A 24549-nucleotide genomic window follows, 5' to 3' on the forward strand; every position below is an offset into this window, starting at 1 on the left:
AGAGATGCAGCATAGATCTGATTTGCAGTATTGTATTACCCATGTTAAATGGCAGCTATGTTTCTCACTTAATGCAGTATTATCCCCATCAAGGCTGCTTCTCAAATGCATGTAAATGAGCAGGGAGTAAATGATCTATCAAATGCCACTCATCTACCATTCAGACAGAGATAGATAATAGAGGGGGGATAATTATAGATGGGAAATAGTGGTAAAAATATTCTAATGATATTGCACCGGGAGTCCTGGGCTGTCAATTAATGATGTCTATTTGACTACTCTGCAGCTGTTTATGCAAGCTGCGAAACTTCTTTACTTTAGTTTTTAAGAAATCGTTTTTATCGCTCACAAAGAGGAGGATTTTTTTTCCCCCACTCTCTTTTTTTTCTCATTAAAGTCACAGTGGCATCTAAAACAGTCTAATTGATATGTAGCCTCTGAATCCTGCCACGTCGCCATGACTGTGGGGCTGGTTTTGTTTATTGAATGCCGCACCATTCATGTTTCAATCTACCTGTTAAAGCAGTGTTTCCAATTCAAGGCGACGGCGGCTTTGAGGACGACACGCTCGCTGTCAGTGGCAGGAAGGTTTGCGACCTTGTAAAAGTGAAGGGAGAGACGAAGGAGGAGGGAGAGGCATTAATGATGATAACTGGGCCTCCCTGGCAGAATAAGAATCCAAATAGCACCAATGATCCAAATACAGCCCCTGCACCCCCCACAACTCTTAACGCACACAAAGAAGCGCATTTAAATCTCCTCTAACGAAGCGCCTCTCAATTACACCTCTCCCATTACCATACAGTCTTTGGGAGGAGGAATATGGAAATGGCTTAAATAAAGGGGAGAGAGAGAGGGGAGAAGCAGAAAGTGGCAGAGAAGGGGTGATGTATCCGATGAGCATCAGTATGGCTGATTCCCATGGTGAGTGCATGGGTGGGGGAGGAAGTTGAAACAGCGTTGGACTAATTAATACAGTGTATAGTAGGAGGGCTGGTGTGGGCTTTCACTAACTGTGACACCTGCTGACTCCTAAACGCACGTTGTGTTGTTTTAATATGACAATTACGCCATTACCATATCTGAGAGATAGCATGGCCCCCCTAGGAATCCACCCGCGCTCTCTTTAGAACCTTTTAGCTCCGCTTCAAATTTTATCTATTTATGCTCCCGCTTTCGAATAAGAAATCAGCTCACTTTTGGTATTAAATGCATTTTTTAACAGCATCATTTGTGTTAATTTAGGAGCATGAGACAGTTTAAAGTTCTTTTTTTTCCCTATGCCAATGATAAGTCAACAGATGGCCGTGATTTGTCTGTGAACCTGTTATTGTTTTGCTTGTGAGGCTGATAAGAAAGTAATCACAGCATTTTTTGACAGTTTGTTGGATAAAATATGAAAATGACAACTAAGGTCAGTCCCTATACACAGTTTATAAAGCACATGCTGCAGGTACGTGGTTGGACACCCTTTTGCCTCCAGAAGTGCCCCAATTCTTTATGGTACAGATTCAACAAGGTGCTGGAAACATTCCTCAGAAATTTTGGTCCATATTAACATGACAGCGTCACACGGTTGCTGCAGATTTGTCAGCCTTAAGCCTGTTATGTTAGTCTCCTGTTCTACCACAGCCAAGGTCCTCCATTGGATTGAGATCTGATGACTGTGGAGTCCATCTGAGTGCAGTGAACTTACTGTCATGTTAAAGAAACTAGTGTGATATGAAGTGAGCTCTGTTACATGGCGCATTTTCCCATTGGAAGCAGCCATCACATGATGTGTACAATGTGGTCATAAAGGGATGGACATGGTCAGCAACAATACTCAGGTAGGCCTTAAGAAGGGTTTCAAGAAAATATCCCTCACATTATTGCACTGCCACCAGCAGTGTGTACCATTGAAGGTCAAAAAATGGATCCAGGTTTTCATGATGTTTACACCAAATTCTGAACCTACCATCAAAATGTTGCCTCAGTTTCCTGTTCTTAGCTGACAGGTCTAGTGTGGTCTTCTGCTTCAAGGTTTAACATGTTGGGGATTCAGAAAAGTTATCTGTATGCCTTTGTTACGTTCGCCTTCCTTTCAGTGTGGCCATTCTCCTCTAACTGCTGGCATCACCCAGTCATTTTCACCCAGAGATCTGGTGCTTAATAGACATTTTCTTTTTTTGGACCATTCTCTGTAAACCCTAGAGATGGCTGTGTGGGAAAATCCCAGAACATCAGCAGTCTGTGAAATACTCACACCAGCCCGTCTGGCACCAGCGACCATGTTCAAAGGCACTTAAATCACCTTTGTTCCTCATTCTGATGCTCAGTTTGAATTTTACAGGTTGTCTTGACCATGTCTAGGTGCCTTGTGATTAGCAGTTGACCGTGTGTAGGTAATAAAGAGGCTCCTGAGTGCTCATCTGTAAAGTCGTCTACAATCCACTGGCCAAACAGACATTTCTTTATTTGTTAGTGCTCTGGGTCAACGCTCTCAAAATGTGTTTTATTCATTCTTTTGTTGAGACTGCATCCAAAACATGGTCTTCAGCCTCATGAAGAGCCCTCATTGTTCACTGCTGGCTGGTCCTTATGTGTTTTGTGCAGCATAAACAGACACCAGTGAGGGCCCGCTCTGTTTTTTTTTTTTGTTTTTTTGTTAGGCCGCAGTGGAGCCAAGCTGGACTATGGCCCCCATGATGGAGAGAGGTGTCTCTGCAAAAGTGAAAACAAATTCTCTCCTTGGCTGGTGTGAGCTATGGTACTGTGAGGCTTTATTGTCCCAGCCAAGGTGATAAGGGAGAGTAATTGCGTATTATACTGTCCGAGAATGTCAGGTCCAAACTGAGCACGAGTGCCCCATCCATCAACACATGATTGTGTGCGAAAGTGTGCTCTACACCGCACATGCTTGCTTGCATGATGCATTAAATGCGCGAGCGTTTGTGTGTGTTTACGGATTCATGTCTGTATATTCGAACTTGTGTAGCAGTGTCAGAGATTTATTGTTTTTATTTTGGCTCAAACTGGCCTTTCTATTTGTCTGTATTCCATATGTATGTATGTGCATGTTTGTCTTAATCATTCAGAGCTTCACTTATGTGTGTGAGTGTGTTTGTGTGTGTCTATGGGCAGGTTTAGATAGAGCCTGGGAGCAGGTCAGGCAGCGTCATTAATCAGCAGAGGTTTGTGTGTGACTCTCTGGGCTGACATAGTTACATCGTATACCCTGCAGTAGCTCCCTGCCCTATCTGACCGGCCCAGAGACCCACAAACTCAGGCACACACGGCATACACCACTAATCCTATATAGCTTTCATACAGCTGCAAATGATACATACTGAATAACAGATGCCTTCAGACATATCTTTGTAATGCATGCAATGGGCCTCTAGATGCACAGCGGTCTTGTAGCAGGCGCTGTCCCCAGCACCGTTACACAAACAGCTGAAAAACTACAAGAAAAAAAAGTATCAGAGTAAAATATAAAGGCATGAAAGAATATCAAACATATCTACAAAATGTAAATATTGTTTCTGTAACAAGTGCGTTTGCTGTTCATAAAAGAGTCTTTAGTCATGTGCTTCTTGTAGTCCAAACATGGCTCCTCTCTCAGGCTCCAAAGCCCAGCTTGATTTTTTTTTATTTTATTGCGTGTTACTGTGTGATGTGTGTCCATGTGTGTCTGTGTGTCATTACATCATTACAGATAAATAAAATGTTAGTACAGCAAACCTTCTTTGGGAATGTTGCCAAGTGTTGATCTTGTGTTTTCTCCCTCATGACTCTCATCTTTAATTCTATCGTTTTTTGTTTTGTTTTGTTAATTCCAAAATGGAATTAAGCCTTTTTATCTTTGTTTTTCTCACTTAGATCCAACTGTGCAGAGAATATCCGAAAGCACATACTCCATACGGGAAAACACGAGGGCGTGAAGATGTACAACTGCCCCAAATGTAACTATGCCACCAACTCTCCGATGGAGTTCCGCAACCACCTGAAGGACAATCACCCTGATATTGAGAACCCAGACCTCGCCTACCTGCATGCAGGTAATGTGTTGCTAAAAGAAATATAAAGTGTTTCACAGATATTTCCATATTATCAAGGATTCTGTTGCGCGGCGAAGCAGAATTCACTAATGCACCATGGCAGCTAGCCTGACATCCGTCTGTACCCCCTATTTTGGTCCGTAGTGCCCCCTCCACAGCATCTGAAATGTCCGTGCCCAGTAAACAAAAACACAAAAAGGACTTCTAAGAACATAGTGTCCCTACATTTAAAAACAACAGTGCCTTTGAGAAATTCTGAACACTTCTGTGTTTCAAGGTCGATTGAACTTATTTCCAGCAGTGCCTTTCCTGAGTTGCACACATTCTTTCTGCGGTTTCTTTGGTGATGTGCAGCTCCACTTGCTTAGCTGAAAGTTAAAGGATGTTTGTTTATTTTTTTCTTTTTTAAATGTATTAAGTATTAATCCAATCCAATTAATTTATAAAGCAGTTTTTAAAAACACAAGTTTAACAAAGTGCTGTACAAAGTACCAAAACAGAGAACAATAATAGAATAGAAAGTAAGAAAACGCCATTTTAACTCCTCCTGAGTTAAAAGCCAAGAAATAAAATTTCGTTTTAAGACTTGTTTTAAAAACAGGCAATGGGTGGGGCATCCTAACATGGGTAGGGAGGTCATGAGGCTACCATTAAGCATGTGGATGCATTTGTAGAACATGGAGCTTAAGCGTTTGAAAGACAAGTCAGCAAATAGGTTAAAAAATAAAAAGATGCCACAACATCATTGGGTCGAAAACCAGTTTTCAATTAAATTCAGTTTTTATATATAGCACCAAATCACAACAGCCATCTCAAGCTGCTTTATATTGGAAGTTAAAGACCCTACAGTAATACAGAGAAAACTCCAACAATCAAACAACTCCTGATAAGCAAGCACGTGGTAACAGTGGGAAGGAAAAACTGCCTTTTAACAGGAAGAAAGGTCTGGCAGAACCAGCCTTGGGGAGTGACAGCTATCTGCTGCGACTGGTTGGGGATAAGGAGACACAGATATTGATCTTTGTAAACATCTTTTTCCAAAAGACCTTTTATCATTCGGTGTTGTGATTATAATGGAGAGCATTTCAAAAACCTTCTATAGGCATTCGACTGTGTTGAGCTCCAATCACTGCAAAGGCCATAGCACATGATTCACATCATGTTTACATTCAAACCACTGAGTGGCCCTACATTGACATCATGCAACTGTCAGGTTATTTTCTCTTTGCAGTTTCAGATTTTTCACCAGTGCTCTGTATCGGCCGCGTCCCCTTCCTAACTTGCCTTTCTGTTCTTCTGCTTTCCATGTTAATGTGCACTCACTCACACAATCACACACAAACACACAAATTTGTAAATGAACATTTGAAGTCATTCTGCTGAATTAAACCACCTAGTTCCCTCTATAGCACCTGTCTATGCTCTTTTATTTCACGGAGGTCTGATCTTCCAGACTCTTTGAGTGCTTTTTTTGTCAGTGGATCGAGTCTTCTTATTCAGTACTGATGGAGGGCACCCAGCCACAAAAAGACAGTGCTCAAAGATTGCTGCTGTAGCCATCCCTGCCAATCACTCAGGCCATAGTGACAGATGAAATCTTGTTCCTCCTCTATTGGTTCCTTTGTATCCCAGTGTTCTTCCTTTTGTCCTTGAAGGCCACCAAATCCAATCGGCAGAGTGCTTGTCCTTCAGAGGAGCAGAGAAGACAGCCTTTATCCTGTTATCCCTCTGACCTTACATAAAGGCACTAGAGTTGGAGGAGAGCACCATGGGAGAAAAGGCCAGTCAGGGACATTACTGGAAAATGGCTTGCTTCTGGCGACACTGTGGTGTATTTCCTAGTGAATTTGAGTGGATTTGGATGGTGTCCTTGAAAAGTTTGTAGTTTTGAATTTCTGAAACAGGCTTATTCTTGCTATGATTTCCATTTGTCAAATTTAAGGACAAACTTCTGTCTTTGATTCTCTTTTTCTTCCACCTCCTAACCTCCCTATTCAACCTTTTACCTTCAGCTGCTTTTAAACACGCTTCCCTTAATATGCTCTGTACCCTCTCACCTTTAACCAAAGCATGCCTTTATGTCTCTTCTTACCCTTTCACCCCAGAATCCCCCTCACCTCTGTTTGTCCTCATGCATGGCTGACCTTTGATGGAGAAGACTTTTTCACAGTTTAATTTTATATCCTTGTCTCTCTTCGAATGACCTGCTGAGCCATATGAGAACACAACATTTATGCCAAGTAAAGGACATTTCTCTCTATGTGTCCAAGCCGGTGCTACAGCAGGCTTCATACAGTGTGGGTTTCGGATTTCAGAGTTGCCGAAGGTCAGATCTTGTCTGGAATGTGCGTCGCCTTTCAGTCATCTGGAGGGAACACATCCTCCTCTTTCAGTCAAGTTAAGCAGCATATTTTCAAGATGTCATCGCTACACTCTCATTCACATTCAGCTCACGCCACACCACAGATGTGAACCAAAGAATGACAGAAAAATATTTAAAAATGCATCTGATGGTGTTTCGTACCCCAGAAAAAAAGTCCTCCATTGCAAAGTTTTTTGAAGGAAACTACCAATCTCACTCTGCCATCATAAATCTATTACCGTTTTATGAAACATGGCCCTCTGATAGTGACGCATAAATACGGCATTGTAGGAGTTCGGGAAAATCAACAACTCTTTACCTGACCAAAGCCATCAGACTATAGGGGGGTTTGAAAGGGCACTGAAAGCACACTTGTGATCTCTCCCTCTTTCAAAAGAGGGGAAAAGGAGGTGGTAGCAGAAGGAGCAATTCTTCATCTAAGTAGACAGAACGAGACCAAAAGAAAGAGACAGGGAAGAAAAGATTAAGAAGGTAGATGTTGAATTAACCTGCTTGTGATTGCTCTCTGTCAGAGTGGCACCAGGGCCAGCAGCGAGAGGCAAATCGTCTGTGATGGCCCTTCCTGCTGTTCTCTCTTTGAAAGACACAGATCAAACGCACCCTAGTCACGGGCCCTTGTAGCCCCTCGCGCCGGATTGATTGACACCCGAACGTCTCCACCGCTGCTCTGTCTTTCCATATCACTCTCTCTCTCTCCTCCCCCCCTTCTTTATTCAGCGTCGCACTTCGAATTAGAGCCCTTCTCGAGGATGAAAGCGGAGGTCCTTTGCAAACCAAGGAAGAGAGGGAATTAGACCCAGCTAGTGATGGAGGGGAATGATGATTAGAATTTGAGGGGAAGAAAGAAGGAAGGAAGAAAGGAAGGTTAGATGTGCGATGTGCAAATGTTGCTGATAGGACACATTTTAATAAAACGGTAATGACAATTGTCTTCCTTGCGCGATATGCGCAGAGATATGCCAGAAAGAAGTGGCGACGCCTGTGTGATCTAAGCGTAGATAGCAGCGGAGCAGAACTGGAGCTACAGGTACTCAAGAGTGCTGCGACTTTGCTAAATTACCCCTTGACTAGAACTTTCTTTTAGTTAAAATTCAGCAAGTATGGCATGTCTGCTTCAGCTTTGGGAGATGGTATATTCTCTCTTTTTTTTAATTTCCCTCCAGCGAGGTCAGCTGTGTTTGCCGGGCATTAGCTTTGTTAAAACAGCCTCGTGTCTAGTCCAGCACCGAAAATCTACATTTAACACACACGTGCACGCACAGGTGAGGTGTCGCCATTAGCTTTGTCAGAGCGTCTTCATCCCACTATTTTTAATTGTGAAATATTTCCCTAATTTTCAACCAAGGTTGTAATTGCACATCCTGGGGGCATAGAGATCAAATGCTTTGTAATTAGCTAACAGCGACTGAGGATCTGCTGCTTAGTGCCTAAAAAGATAAAATAAATAAATAAACTTCTTCAAGGCATTGTTGCTGCTTTATGCAGATTCTATTTTCCTTAATAATGCATGATGGATGGCTACTGTAGAGGGCTAGAGGAGGCCTGGCCTTGTAAGTGATGATCTTAATACACAGTTATAACCACAGGCAAATTCATTTGTTTGCATATATTTTTCCTTATTAAACAAATCTGTAAACAAATATGGGTTTCGATGGCTTTTACTTAAGTTATGCATCCGTGCTCCTCCCTGGCTACCCTTCCTCGCTTTCACCTTCTGTTCCTCGTGTAATGAAACATTACTCTCGTGAGTTTCTACTTGCCTATTGTGTTACCACGGCGTGTTGGATTGTGGAGGACAGGTGTGTATGTCATGCAAATGTGTCCTGGTATCCCAGCGCATATGACATTGTGTCGACGTTGTGAGAGAAGCCACAGACACCGGTGATAAAATCAACATCTGTTTCTAATAACCGTGTGTTATATGTGACACTTTCCTATGTGGAATAGGATATGTGTCGGCGATGGGGGGGAGACAAAAACACGCAGTCCGTCACAGTTTTTTTTTTTTTTTAAACACCAATAGGACATCAAGTCTTCATTGTTCGTGATAAACTCGTGTCTTTGTGTCACCGTCCTTATGTTGCATTCATTTGATAGACGTTAATGAAAAAAGTGACTCTTTTCAGCACTGTGGAAAATTAAGAAAAAAAGGAAAGAATAAATGTGCTGATGCTGTCTCAGGGGTGATTTAGTTATATTGAGCTAATACTTAAAAAAAAAAAAGTTAACAATGAAGGATTTGAAGATTTAATTGGTAACAAGAAAAGTATCAAAATCATTTTACCAAAGAAGGAAAGAGAAAAACTGGATCGAAATAGGTTGGAATTTTTGACTAATAATCTAGTAAAAATACACCATAAGTGATATTTCTGCCGTCCATATGTGGCTTTATGAATGAATATGGATTGTATGTACAGTATCTCAGTTTTTATATCACTCCCACTTAGTTACATTAACAATCTAATTAAGGAATATTCTTCATTTATAATTTGAAACTGTCTTGACAAGAAGAGACAAGCTCTCGTATCTCACTGGGTACTTTCTGGCAAAATAAAGGGTTAAATAAATATTAATTAAATTCACGCCTTAAATACCCCACTTTCAATGTTTAATAGATTCTTCTTTACATCCACACACCCGTTATGCTGTCTTCTTTGAGATATTATAACTGAAAAGCAGCTGCTTTCCAGTGCCCCAGGAGACAAGCAGCAACTGATGTGGGGGTTAGCAAAGCACAACCATCAGTTGCATGAATCTCAGAAAACCAATACAGGGTCGGTCTGGGCCGAGCAAGCAGCAATTCCTGCATAATGACCTGCTCCAATGAGCGTGAAAACTTCCCCAACCGGCTGCATTTATCACACATAAGCTACAACAAACGGCCTTTTGTTTCATCCACTTCTTCCATTCCCTTCCTCTTGGTGCCAATCTCAGACCCTCCTCTCTGCCATTTAGTGGCCGTTTAGAGTTTTTACTGACAAGTTCCATACACTTGGTTTGGGGACACAGAAGCAGGAGGTTTCTGGCTGCCTCACGCGTGACATTATTTCTGCATTTTCTGTTTGTTTTGGCCATGGCAGTCATGATTTTTTCACTCGGTAAATCCTGACCAGGAGAGTGTTGTCATCGACCTCTGTATGAGCCCGTGGATAGGTTTGAAGCAGATTGATGACACATGATATATTAGACTCCCCGGTGTTGCAGCACCACAGTTAGTGTAGGTGAGTGCTTATGTTGCACTGTTCTAAAATGTTGCAGATGGCGTATGTAGGACACTTGCACAGTGTGATAGCAAGACAGAGGAGTGAAAACTGTAAGGATCTGCACAGGTTTCTAGAACGCTAAAGCGTTATTTTCATCATGGTCTTCGGAGGTTATTACCAGGCCACTGATTGTGTTCAGTGATGCTGAGCTTGATTCAGTAGTTAATAAGATTTTTGTCTTTAAGATTATGGCAATATTTCATGGAAAACACCAGTTTTGTTTTGATGCACCAGTCCTGTTGCAAACTCCTGCTGTTCAAACACCCTAATTGCGGTGCGCCTGTACACAGAACTATTTAAATAGTTTTCATTGTAATCAGGAAATTAGTTGAAAAGTATCTGCTGTTTGTTTGTTTTTGCAAAAAGACTTTGAGTGTGCTTTTATACAAGTGCTTGATTTTGGCAGGAAGGCACATAGACACACACAGACACCCCGCGTGAGTGACATGAGGCAGGGATGCTCCGAGGCAGGCCTGCTCCTCAAGTATGGGACAGTGAATATGGGACCAGACAGGCCGCCGGCTCCTATAAAACCTCATCCATAATTCAGTCCTCCTTCTCCTTCAATTCAGACACACTGTACACATCCAGCTGCTGCTAGCAGCTAACCTGCCTGAGATGAGATACAATGGGGGGAAAAAAGTAGTAGTTATTGACGAGAAAGGCAAATTTAACAAAAAAAAAGTCAAAAGGAAAAGAAAGGAAGGAAGGAACTGTTAAGAGAGCATGTTGAGAGATAAACCCAGACTCCTGATTCTTACTTTCAGTCCTGCTTTGCCCCATCTTGACCTTTACTGAATCAACACCGCTCCACAGTACCATAACATGGTTACCCTCATCTGCAACCTCATTGGCTGAAGTGCACTTCTGAGATCTCCACCGTGACCTTTGCCCTCTCTGCTGCACCAAGGACTCTTGTCTTCCTCCTTCGCCTCTCTGTCCTCCTTGTGTCGTCTGTTTGGTGACTCTCCAAACGTCTCAGCATCTCTAATTACCAACAGGCTCAACTTTCCCAACTAAACAACCAATTATCAGCACTTTAGCCCAGCCCAGTCCCATGTTTCCTGATACAGTGGCCTATTAGGGCCCCTTATTTCTACCCCAGCATAATTGAATCCCCTGGCTTCTCATCAGTGGGCTAATTTAAGCCAATGTGCAGAGTTGGTAATCAGAGGGGCTGCCTATTAGACTATCAGACCCCAATTAAGTGGCCTCTTATTTCCAGCATAACAAGCCACTATCTGTACTGCTGTTATTGCATTTCCTTTTTTAGTGCTCAGTTTTGTTTGTGTAAATTTGTGGTCTGTTTAGAGAAGAAAAAAACAAAGAGAAAAACAGGGGAATAAAGAGTTTCTGTGTGAAGTTGGCACTAATGCAGGTGGTCTTTTAAAGGATGACTTTTAGGACTAATTCACTGCTTTGGTTGTGCCATGTGCTGAGGATGAGGTCACCAGAGCCCCATTATCATTTATACTGTCACTTGAGGCTCACCACAGTGACTGCAGTCTTTTCGTGAATGATAGGTGTCGCCAGGAATAGAAGAGGCTGAAATGCGAAGTGATTTTTCAACGTTTTCTCCAGAAAGTCTCCACTGTTTAAGCTGTTGCAGCACGTCTGTTTGTATGTACTACTGATATATCATTGAAATGGTAGTTAAGACAGACACGAACATGCGTTCGTCTCGTAAACCCGGCTGCGCCACACAAGCCAGGTCCAAAAATCCAGAGGTGTGCGGCACGCTGAAACAACACCAAAGAGCAGCCTGCGGTTGTGACATCACTGTAGGCATGCATAGTTATGTGTTTGGATGGCAGTCTAGAGAGCAAGTATTTGATTTCTTCAGTGTGATTGTTGTAGCTTTTTGGTTGTATACTACTATTCGGAATATCCAGCATTTCATGTTTTTCATTGGTCCTACACTGAACCTATGGCCGGCTTTGCTGACCAGCTTTGTCTACATGTTGTGACTGTGTTCTGTCACCAGGGGCAGTGTAGGGTGACGTTGGGGGGGGGTTTTTTGTTGTTTTTCTTCTTCTTCTTTTGAAGGACTGCACACAAGCCCATTTGTGTAGGTTGCATATCCCTTTTGTAGGCGCTGCATAGGTAAATGCCTATGCACAAATGCAATGCTGTAAAATAGGATTCAGATGTAGTTTGTTGGTATCAAAGGCATAAGTAGCCAAGGCAGGGCATTCTTCACAATGAAATCTCTTTTTGAAGCCTAGATACTAGCAGCAGTTCTTGCCAGAGGTATAGCATCAAGAAACTTTGGATCATTTAAAATCTAGAAGGGCATTTAGAGTCTACAGTCTTTCACCAAAGTCAATAGCTTGATCATTTTAATGGAACTGATCTGGCTCAGCTACAAACTGAGTTGGTTGTTTTGTTCTAATCCTGTTGGATAAGCAAAGAAAAGCCAAAAAAGTAAAAATAAAACAAAAAAGAAACATAAAGGAGATTTATGGAAACCCTATAAAAACAGTTATGTATGCTGTGATGGCCATGCAGATCCAAAAACAGTAATGCATTCTTTTCCTGTCATAAGACAGTGCCTTGCCAGTCTGTGGCAGGGACCTTTTTTCACCACATCATTATGGATCAATGAAGTGCTCATACCACCAAAACCTTGTTAGAAAATTAATTGGCACTGAAGTCTTTAAGCTTTAAAAGAGAAACATTTAAACATCTATCTCCCACTGCCACTTGAGTCTGCCAAAATCCGATGCTACTTAATGCAACTTTAACTTGACAAATAGATCTGAAATGGAAAAAGTTCAGAGATGAATGCCTTCAACACCAGCACCTCTTTTTCTTCTCTCACGAGTATAGAATATCTCATTTTTCCCCCTTTTGTAGTTCTCCCTTTCTTTTTTTCCTGTCCTGTCGTGGTGACTGGTGCAGTTGAGGGGAGCCAGAGTGTGAAAGAGGCCCACAGAGGGCTGATGAGGACTGTCTTACCAAAGCATGTCTCGAGTCTAGGACTGTTTCTTTAGCATTTGTGTGGGAGAGTGTACATATGTGTGGTAGCCAGAATTAGTTTGCGCGTGTGTCTTGAAGTGTAAGTGTGCACGTTTACTGTTGGTGTCGGCTCCCCATAGCCTAATTAAAGGGCGAGAAAAGCCACTCACAGGGAGATTAAACCTAAAAGGCTAAATTAGTACTCAAAAGGGGTGTGGCAAATTCACACATATGCACTGGCCATGAAATCTCTTCTGACACATGTGGAGGGCAAAAAAGAGAAATTAAAGATTATAGAAAGAGAGAAAAGCCTTTGTGTATCCATAGCAGAGCTATGTGTTATGAATTTGTTAAGATGAGGAGCACTTTATTTGAGAGTTTGAGAGGCTGCTGGATTCTTGATGTGCTTGAATTGGCTAATCAGACCTGTTTATATTCTTTATTAATTTACTTACTCATTGTAAGTCACTGTGGATGAAAGTGTCTGCCGAGTCAATGTAATAATATTTTATGACTGTAGGGCCAGAAGTGCTTTTGAATGGGAAGCTCAATATCACATCTAAATATGAAACTTGAGCTTAACTTGATTTTGTTGTTTTTTGGAGTCTAGCTTGAAGCTTAAACCTTGTCACAGACTTTGTGAAGTTCAAAGTATTGCTCTTATCACGTTTGAAAAATTCAGCATTATTCTAGCCTTCCAGATACAAACCCCTGATTGCTACAGATATCACAGTGAACCATTTATTTCCAGTAAAATTATGAATTCATCGAGAACAATTTATAATTTGGTCTATTTGTAAATTGCAGACATACAAAACATATTTTAAAGAGATTCAGTTAGATAAACTTGCTTGAGGGCGCTGTCCTTAAAGAGAATAACTCACATGTACTTAATATGTATAGTAAATGGAAAAAACAACATACACAGCTACATACCGAGCAAGCAGGTGAAAAATGTCAGTGAAACTTAAAGCAAGTAAACTTGCGTTTGCAATGTTGGTTTTCATTTTAGCTTGTTCCACAACATAGCAATAATGTTGGAGCCACTTAAATTTGCCAAGTTTGCTTTGAAACCTTGCTTAAGCCTTATAATTCATTGCTGATGATGTTCTGAATGTCAGTGACATTCTTCCTTAAAAACAATAAAGGAGAATTATCAGCATACAAAAAGTTGGATTTTACATAAGTAAGTGTAGCCATCCATCCATTTTTTTTCCACTTATCTGGGGCTGGGTCGCATGCACAGCAGGCTAAGCAAAGAAGCCCAGACCTCCATCTTCCAAGCCACCTCCTCTAGCTCATCCGGGGGAACGACGAGGCGTTCCCAGTAAAGCTAAGCGATATAATCCATACAGCATGTCCTGGGTCTACCCTGGAGCCTCCTCCTGGTAGAACATGCTGGGAACACCTCACCCAGGAGGCGCCCGGGAGGCATCCTTTGTCAGATGCCCAAACCACTTCAGCTGTCTCCCTTCAAAAGCCAGTGTATAACTTACAATATATAAGAATTTAAAAATGGCTTCAAATTCAACCTTTGGTAATATCTGTAGGTCCTGATTTAGAGCATTAAGCTTCAGTGTTTACAGTAGAGAAAATAAGATCTCTTTTTTCTTTACTTTTTAGATTCAGTGACTTCTAAAAGCAAAAATGTATGGAGGAGTGTTTTGTACATGTTACACTTCAAAACAGACCTGCACACATACACACACACAAACACACATCACATCATCGGTCACCCCATTTTATAAAACTCTCCCACAATCCAACAGTGTGCATTAACTCCCCAGGCTACGCTGATATCTCTTTATAACTGTCTGCTCATTTTTTTGACCCCCTTACTCCTCTGTCTCTGCATCACTCTCTTTCTGCCTGTGTCTTGTGGTTTGTGTGTGTTATGATGGTTTACCATTTTAGTGATGTATGTGTGTGTGTGTGTGTGTGTGTGTGTGTGTGTGCGCGCCCGCGCGCTGAGTGAGTGATGTGACTCTGGGCCAGCAGCTGAGCTCTTCGCTGCTATCTGTCTCTCTATCTGTTTGCCGGTCTGTCTGTTGTCTCTTTTGTGTTGTCTCTACTCAGTTTGACTGCTATCAGACAAGTGTGTTGTTTGAGAGAGTGTGTAAGGTTTTTCTGTTTTGTTTTGTTTTTTGTGTACATGTCATCTGTCAGTGTCTTTCTCCAGAATCAGACATCTAACAGAGAATCTTAGCTTGACTCACACAGACACTCACACAGTTTCACAGAGAACTTCATCTCCAATCTTATAGTTCGCCCCAAGGACCAAGTGTGTATGTTTGCACGTATAAGAGATTTTTATGTGTACATGTATGGTTTTGTGGGGTTGTGTGTGTGTTTGCGTGCTTGTGTGCGTATGTACACAGACTCCTGCATGTCTTTCTGTTTGTGGGTGTAAGAAAATAGATCTTGGTTCTGTCACGGCTGGGCCTGCAGGCATAAGAGGCCTTAACGGATGTCTCTCTCAGTGAAACACACACAAACATTTTCTTTTACATGCACAAACACGCACACACAGACGCACACGAACAGGTCTTAGACCCCTCTCCCTCCTGGACTCGCAGTGAGGAATACAGATTCGGGCTCTTCTCTAGATAGTGATCAGCCTTGCCGTGGCTTCAAAAATGCTATCTTTACCGGGCTGCTGAATTGATAATACTCCCCCCTACGCATTTTATTACAAAGGCCCAGTTTGTAAAAAGGTAATCATTTACTGTTGCCACTATCTCCCCTGAGCCATACATCTTCTGTCTTCACAGGACAAAGTTCTTCCGCTGCTACTGCTGCTGTTTTTTTGTTGTTGTTGTTTTTTTTTTTTAACTTTACTGGTGGGTTTGTGTATGGCTACTTTTAGGTTTATCACCATCTGCTGCCTCAGAGTTTTACACATACAACAACCCACCTAGTAGAATTAGATCTTTTTGTTAAAGTAAGTATTTTGTGTGGGCACTGGGTGTTTATGTGCGTGTGTGTGTGTGTGTGTGAGTGTGTGTGAAGGAGACAGGAAGGCTGAAAATGACTGAACGAATGAAGGGCTAATCCCTTTGGGCACCCAGCGGAATCAAATACCAAGTACCAAAATCTCATCATTTCAATTATCATATTTATCATGTTTATTCATTTTCTCCTAGCCGGGCTTAATGCTGTCTTTTTTCCCCTCCCTCTTCTTCACGCACTCTCTCCTCTCTCTGTACATTAATCTATTTTTTTCCCTTCATTGCTCTTTCCACTGGCGACATGTGAGCCTGCCAGTCATGTTGACTGACAGCACTCAAGTGGCCTACGGAAAAAGCAGCTCATTTTTTCTTTTTTCTCGTTTTTTTTTGGTCAGACGTTGCGCTGGCGATGCCGAGGCCTTATCAGGAAACCCAATTTATTGCTGTTTCTCTGGGCAAAAGAGGTTGCCACTCACAGTGATTGACAGCTCTCAGATTTGCTTGCCGCAGTGTAGGGATTTCCTTTAAGTTGTTATGTTTTCCTCGCTATCGGGGATTATTCCATCACGTCTGGACCTACGTACACACTTAACAGACGTACACGAAAAACATAGCAAATGGCCCAGTTTCATCCTTTCCACACCGTTTTGTTTACATCTGACCTATGCTGTAAGTTTGAATGACGGTCCTGCCGGCTACACAGCAGGTCAAGTTGAGCCTTTGTTTGTGTAATTGTGTTATTCTTGATGATTCAAGGTAGGCAGGTTAAGAAACTAAACTCGTGATTTATCCAGAGAGTTTATATTTTTGTAATTTATTGCCCAAAACGTGTTTTTTTTTTTTTGTTTTTTTTTTACATTTTTTATTTTATTTGTCTTCTCTTCTATCAATATTTCCCTCCATTATGTGTGTGTGTTTAAGCCCACAAAAGGTCTGTCATCATGTGAGCTTCTTTTTTAAAACACATATGCAAGTGATGCCTGTGTGTGTGTATGTGTGTCAGCTCCCATAATGTTTGCATTTGTGTGTGTCAAGTATGACCTCCGAATCCTAAGGCTTATCGCGGTGGTGTTCCACATTATTGATAGCGAGCGGAGATATCGACAGGCCAAGCGCCAGCAGCTTCCAGCAGCGCCGGCAAGCGGGATGGGACTTTGATATGACATATTGTGCGTCTCAGCACAAGCCATAAATAATTCTGACACGTTTTTGTATGCATGGGAAAGTCCTTGATTCAGCCTCCCATAAAAATAAACTTCTATTATGGAAGGTATTTGTCAAGTGGGTGCGTGATGGATGGCCCGGCGTTTACCCCATGGCAGGACGATGGGTTATGGATGCCCGCCGCCTCTTGCCGGGGGAGGAGTCGCACCCAGCAACGCTGACACCAGAGTAATTACTGCCCTCCTCGCCACAGCAACGGAGGGAGGGAGGGAGGTGGAGATGGAGGGGGGTTCTTTATAGACACACCTGCACCTCTCTCCAACCCCTCCCCTCCACACTGTCCTGTAACGCCGCTGGCGTAAAATGGCCGGGGTCGTGAAAGCTGGAAGGCCTGTGATGATTGGACACAGACAGATGTATAGACAGATACAGGGAGCGGCTGTAACAGACAGCCTCTTTTGTTCCCCATGAAGATTTTTACCATTTCATCATTTTAGACATCAGTATACTGCGAAATTAATTCGTCTCTCTTTGTTTGGCTGCTGTAACCAAGTAAGCCTTTGAAAGTGGTCATGTGTGTGTCGCTGCTTCATAACACAATTATATTTCTTCTAAATCACATCGTTTCTCCTTTGATCCAACAGCGTTTTATCTGTTCTTTTTAAATTCTGCACCTTAAGTCGTTACATAGTTATGAGAAAAGTAAAAGACAGCAGTTTAAATAAGCTGACATTTGTTAAATCTGCGACTGGGAATCTAAGAGTGTTCCACAAACAAGATCTGTGCATGCAGCACAAGTAAAGCAAATAAAATACAGTACATAGTGAATATTATAAAAATTTTAAAGGTTAAGGTTCAAAAGTGTCTAAAAAAAATAAAAATAAATGCTTGAGCAGGGCAGAGTTATCCTCCTGCCCATGTATTCTCATGTTGGCGCACTTATGAATAAGTCCCGGCATTTTTGTGTGCTAATGAGCGTGTGTGTGTTTGCATGTCAGTCTGTGGGCCCAGCAGCCAGATTGAGCTGAGGCTAGAATGCCATCTGAGGAAGAGGAGGAAAGTAGGCGTGGGGAGAGGAATGGGTGAGAAATGGGTCCTCTCCTAACCGCTGTTACCCCCGATACCTGCGTGGGTGTGCAGGTGGGGCGGGCGGTCAGGGTGGGGGGCACAGAGGAAGCCAGTCAGTGGGAGTGACACCTGTTCTCCGCTGCCCACCCCTTCATCCTTACATCTGCTTCGCTTCAACCTTTCCCTCCCTCCCGTCTTTGTTGCCTTCCTGCTCTCCCTCCGTAGCAGGAAGAGTGTTGAAGAAGCTCGTCACAGCAGGCTGGGGAGCAGTGAGTAGGACCGGTCCAGATGTTGTTACATGCGAGGAAGGAGGAGGTTTTTGTCAGGACGCAAACATAAACTCAGACAATTACTGTAACATCAGCAGATTGCCTCGGTGCCACTAAGGCTGCTGTTAAGTGAGATGATTGGTACAAGATGCTGTGTGTAAGTCGACTGGCATAAGCCACACAAATACACGCACAGACTCACAAACACAGGTGAGGGTGGACCTCTGAGGTGTTTTGAATACAGTTTGTCTGGTTTTAGAAACAATAACTGTTTTGGTATTCCGAATTGTATATTTGTTCCAAATTTCATCCAAGAGTTTTCCTTTTGAATAACAGATGAAAAATTGTGTTGCCATCACAGTTACACTTTTATTACCTGTGGACAGCTTCTGACAATTTTTGGCATTTTTTTCTTAAACAACATACAAACCTTGTATGTATGGCTGATAATATTTTAGGTCTTTGTGAAGCTAGTAGGCTATTTAACAGGTTAACCCTTTACTACATCCCATGCATACAAATGTAGTTGGTATCAAGAAATGCTTGTTTGCATGAAACAGGCCTTGTTTAACCCGGTAACCCCCTCCCAAGGTTCAGATCGGTGGAATGAAGCTGCTGTCGGCTACTACAGACTGGGGGTCAGGGAGAGGAACAGGCCTCGGTCAATAGGCTTAGAAGACCATCAGGGACTATTGATTGTGGCGGACAGTGAGGCCAGCTCTGCACTAATTGTTTCTTTACTAGCCTGTGGCAAAGACAACAGTCACGGGCAGAGACTCATGAATCTTACATCTGTTTTGTTGCGAAAGCACCGGGAGTTAATAGCCTTTGATTACTGAGGGGTGTGTGTGTGTAGGTGTGTAGTGAAAAAGGCTCCTGTTGGGAATCTGTGTGTGTGTCTCTGTGTGTGTTTGTGTATGTGTGCAAGAGAAAATCAAGGATTTGTAGATGTAGAAGATAATTGACAGATTAAATGTATAATAGGCACTCATGCCTTTTTCATTGTGATCGTCTGTACAATCACTTTTTATTCCAAAATTCACTATTAATATTTGGAAAACTGGTGTGAGTGCCTCATTTAAAGCACAACTTAATATCCAGAGTATGCAGTGACCTCACTCTATGGGTAGGTCTGTTCCCTAACTCCTCCTAGACATTTTAATCAATCTGGATGAAACTTACTATACAAACCAGAGTACCAGGATTATCAACATCTACATAGCTTTATTATTTATAAAACTCAAATTGATATAATGTGTAGTAGCTGATCTCAAAACCAACCTGTAGACTGTACGTAACATAACATGTGGGTTACATTTATGTTGCGTTATTTGTATGTTACATGTACGTTTTAAGCAAATAAATTTTGCTAAACAACTTTTAGTGCACTGCAACTTCGGGGTCACTGGAATGTGCTGCCATGCATATCTGTAAATAAGTGTTCATCGAACTATGACACTAATAGTGCCTGTAATCGATTACTTCATGTTTATGAACAGCTGTTTTTATGCAGTTTTTATGCAGCGATATAACGAAGACCAAAATATGATAAACTATCATACGTGCGTGTTTGTACACGAGATAGGTGAACAAGCGCCGCAAGCCTGGTGCATTTAATTTTGCTTTTGAAGTAAAATTTGCGTTGATTGAGTTGACTTAAACCATAGACTATATGAAAAAGCATTTCGGCTGCTTACAAGTTGCTCTGTGGAGGTGAGACCTAGCAGACGGCAATCCAGCTACTGCAGTTTGTGTTGGCACACCTGCCATGTAAAGGGCCACTGCCCTTAACTTTAGGTCTTACCAAAATCCACATGGGTGACTTATAAAATAAACATTGTGTGGCTTATAGGAAGGAGAAAACTATCTATAGAAACAAAAACTGTTTGTTTGTACAAGGCTGTAAAGATGATTTTTATTGCTGTAAGACATTTTAATAGCACCAAAAATCATACAGGTCTTCTAGGCTTTCAGAATAATATCTGGCTGAATGTCATTTTTGGGAATTTGTGAAGTTAACTTAATGATTTTTAGTGCTCAGCCACTCCTTCTCCAATAGTTGCCCATAGAAAAAAAATCAGCTTGTGTGGATTAAATAATCGAGAAATTTGCAATGCCCTTTACTTTTTCTTTAAGGGAAGTTTTGCTGGAGGAGCAGTGTCTTTCTTCTTTCATGTAGCATGTAAATCAGAGTACTAGTAATGATTCCGAGTCTTTAGCAGTACTACTAAGTACTTTACCTCAAATGCTCTTTCTTCACTAAGTCACTAACATTAATAGAGTTCAGTATTCAGTTACTGGTTCAAATTATATTAGCAGAGTTTAGCTGAGCTTGCCGTTTACCATGTTATAAATGGCTCACTCACACATCCCCCCCTGCTTGATTCCTTTAAGGCCAGTATCAGTTTTACTGGTGTTGTGGACCTTGTCAGGGTTTCAGAGGGCAGTGTCCTGTACAGGAGTCATATCTGCTATTCTAACCCCTCTGCAGTGGCCACGCTGAATACAACAGAGTGCGGTTTGTTTATTGCATACAGCAGCAGAGTTTGTTTGTGGCCGGCTGTCAGAGCAGCCGGCCTGTTGTGATGAAAGACACTTGGACCTTCCCATCCATTTCACATTTGCTCCAATCAATTATTCAACAGGACAGCCAATTAAAAATGAGGGAGAGCGGTCAGGGCCTCGCCCCCCAAAGGCCGCCACTAGACAACTCTCTCTGTGAATAATTGGTGCAATTAATTTAGCATTGAGCAATAAAGGAGTTCTCACTCTCCTCTCTCTCTCTCTCTCCCCGCCTATACACCATGGAACCTCTCAACACACCAGTCATTACAGACACACATCACAACAACACACATACTGCAGCACTAATAATAATAGCAGAATGTTCAGGAACTATTGCATAGCGTTCAAGGATGCAGGTGAGGCCAGTGCTTTGAATTGAAACCTGCTCTGCTTTTTCCTCAGAGTAGAGTACCTCAAAGAGTATTTCAGCAAGAGTCAAGAGCCATAAAACAGAAAAGCTAACAAATATGGATTTTATTGGTGGATACCCGCTTTATAATGATCACCGGTTGGAGGTAATGCTTTATCCAGCTTGTTATTCCCCAGCTATATCACTAGAAATGTACATAAAACAACCCAGCTGTGCCCTCTGGGACACAAACAAATACTCGATGCATTGTGGGATGCGGTAGTAGTAGAAAATCTAAGCTAGGATTTAGAAACTATGGTCAGACCGTAAATTATTGCAATGCAAAGGAATTATTCCATTTACTTGATTCTATACATTTCTCACTATTATTGTCCCTTATCTGCAATTATGGTTAATTTGCTGCTGCCCTCGCAAGCTGGTGCCTGTACTAGTAATGGCACCCACACCAGGCGTACACACACACACACATCCACAGCAATAAGAAGAATCCAGAGGAGGGCAACAGTGACAGCTAAATTCCACAACAGCTTTGTTCATTTATTCAATCACAACAGAAATATTATGATAGGCCAAACACCCTCCCCAACTGCCCCCTCTGCCCCCCTTTCTCCCACTCTCTACCCATCCACATTCCTCTATCATCCTCTCCTTATTGATCAATCTCTAACGCCTAGTACACCCCCCACTCCCGTCTCCTCCGTCGCCCACATCCACGAACAACCCCCACCCACCTCTTTTGATAGCCAGATTGACAGTTGAGTAATTTCACTGTCAGTGCTGACTGACGCATGGTAATGGGAAGACGTTTCAGGGCGGCATTACAACACAAAATAATTTCCAATTTACCGCTCATCAAAAGCACTCACAAAAAAAAAAAAAAAACAGAAAAGAGAGAGAGAGAGAGAGAGTGAGCAAGGAAGGGGTGGTAGAGAGAAGGAGAAAGACAGAGAAAGAGGGGATGGGGAGGAGGTGAGGGGAAACACAACAGTGGATTTATGGCTTCAATTACTGATATTTCACATTTAGTTTAAAGCGACATGTTTTTGTAATGTGACAGGCTTCACTGGATTTGAAAACCTCTTCAGACCTCTCCACTCTCCTCTTCTTTTTTTTTCCTCTCCTCCCTTTTCTCTCTGTTTTTGCTGCAGAGATAATGAAAGGGCGAATCCGGGGGGCTGTAGGTATGAGGTTTAGGAAAAGAGTGATAGCTGTGACTCCTGAGCCTCTTCAGAGAGCCAAGGAGGAAAAACGACAAGGCCTGAAGCTTTTAATGTAGATGGATTTGACTGCAACTCACCCCATCATTCACTGGGCGGGCCTCAATCTCTACCTTACCTGTCACTGGCAGGATTTACGGCTGAACCACACTCATCATTGATGTACTTAAAGCTTCCCATGGTGATCATTGGTGGATTTTAATTGTTTTCTCCTTCCTTCCTACTTAAGAGTTGCTACAATATTCATGTCCTATGAGAATGAGTGTCCTATTTTTGCATGGTACAAAGGTTCAGGATCACTATGCCATCTAAGGGCAAACATGTAATGTAGATCTGCACTCTAACCCAGGTCCAAACCATCTCAGTGGCTTATATCTTTCACTTGAATTGCAGTTCTTGTTCTCTGAGAAACAGTGTTAAGTGTGAGCCCCACAGTAGATAAAGCTACTCAACTGTTATTTTAGTCTGTTCTGAGATTGTGATTTAAAATGGTTATTCATTAAATTTAGAAGTACTGTGAATTTATTCAACTTATTAAACACTATTAAACTAACAAAAAATCTCTTTTATGAGTAGGTTTTCCTTAATTTGCTCTTTAAATTGAAAGACCCTGAAATAAATACATAGTGCTTAGGCTAAGTGGTGTTTTTGACTGTGAAGTCCACCTCAATCGACCAACACCAGTGGTGCCCTTTGGTGATAGTCTCCACCACAGTAGGTTTCATGAGACCCATATATAGTTCCGAGTACTGTTATGGCTCACTCAAATGAATAAACACTGGATGACATTCTCCTTCAAATTGAAAAAGTGGTTTCTCAGTGATTGCACTTGAGTTTTTTTCACATTTGGTGACCGATTGCAAGTAGTTGCAGTGACCAACTGGTCGCCCACAGGTAGTGCATGAGACACCTTCAGCCTCTGGGCAACAACTTTTCATAAGGCAATTGCATCTGTCTCTTAACAAGCTGGTTGTATTGTGGTCATATTTGTATATAAAAGTGAGGTTGCCAAGGTTGTCATTTTGCAGTCTCATCTTGCTCTGTAGCAACTACATCACTGTTGTTAGAGGAATTACTGCTCTTTGTGGTTCCGGCAGGACTATGAATGTAAGTAGTTAGTGTAAATTTCTGTATAGTGTATAATCTGTATAATGTGTGTATGTAGATGGCAGCAGATTTGCAATTAAGTTAATTGATACAATATCACAAACCGATAGCATGTAATTGGCAACTTGGCCCCATTCACCTCGTACACTGATAAAACTGAGAAGACTGACTTTGCCTTATTGGCCTTTTATTGGCATCTTGATGCAGTAAAGACATTTTGATGGCTGTGAGTGGTCACAGTCCTGGTACTTGTGTTCAATGCAAGCAAGTATTTCAAAGGCATGAAGATTGCAAGTTGGTGGTGGTCACACCACCAACTCCAACCACTGTTTTCTCCAGTGTGACTGTAACAATAATTTTGTTACAGTTTGTATTTCCTGTAGATACGTCTTGCTGACCAAAGACTTGCTTGTCATCTTTGCTTGAGCTTGACTAAACACTGAAAAAACCTTCAGCACGAGGCTTTGCATCACCATTTTGAAGGAAGAAATGCACTGGATTTAAAATACAAAACAAAACATGAGAATTATTGAGAAAATGAATGCAGAACAAAAAAAATGCTTTCTGTGGATTATCTTGCTTTTTCTTCAATATAACCATGGTACTGTGAGGGTTGTTTGATCTTTGAACATTGAGTAATATCAGTGTCATAGAGGGAATCCTGTTTTAAGCTCTCCTGTGAATGCAGCGGTACTTGTCAATAGTCTCTCCTCATTCACCTCATTCTGTTTCTAGCTACTCTTCAGCTTCTGTACCCATCTTTGTACCCTTGTATTATGTGCAAATGTATGGAAACGGCTATGTAACACAGCAGAGATTGATAAGTTGTCGCTAAAAGCTCTTTGTTTGAGCAGCCGCCTGCAGTGTGTAGGGAAAAAAACACCTGGCTGTTGTAGCAGTATGAGAGCGCACATGCATGTATACAGTACACACATGCCCCTCAGCCAAGATGCTGATCACGGTTTTTTACCCAACCACTTGACCATACAGGAGAGGTTCAAATCAACAGCAATTATGCTAATACAATATTAGACCCAATTCTATACTCAGCCATTGATTTCAACAGCTGTTGTTTACTGTATACATAAACAGGCATATCAGATCAAATATATCTCACTGCTGTTGAAGAATGCCAGATCATTTGCTTAAAGTAGGTCAGGTAAATTGAATTCAAATGCAGTCAAATATAAATCAGAT

General features: G+C 41.9%; 1 protein-coding gene across 3 annotated transcripts in view; it reads left to right on the forward strand.

Annotated features, from left to right (window-relative positions):
* Window positions 1-24549, forward strand: part of znf407 (zinc finger protein 407) — a 152610-nt gene that overhangs the window by 105085 nt on the left and 22976 nt on the right. For all 3 annotated transcript variants that reach the window (XM_025911592.1, XM_005450654.4, XM_025911593.1), the window contains exon 9: window positions 3862-4040. In XM_025911592.1, the coding sequence (XP_025767377.1) occupies window positions 3862-4040 (179 nt within the window). The remainder of the gene's footprint in view (window positions 1-3861; window positions 4041-24549) is intronic.

The sequence above is a fragment of the Oreochromis niloticus genome, linkage group LG11, assembly GCF_001858045.2.
Source record: "Oreochromis niloticus isolate F11D_XX linkage group LG11, O_niloticus_UMD_NMBU, whole genome shotgun sequence".
Taxonomy (NCBI): domain Eukaryota; kingdom Metazoa; phylum Chordata; class Actinopteri; order Cichliformes; family Cichlidae; genus Oreochromis; species Oreochromis niloticus.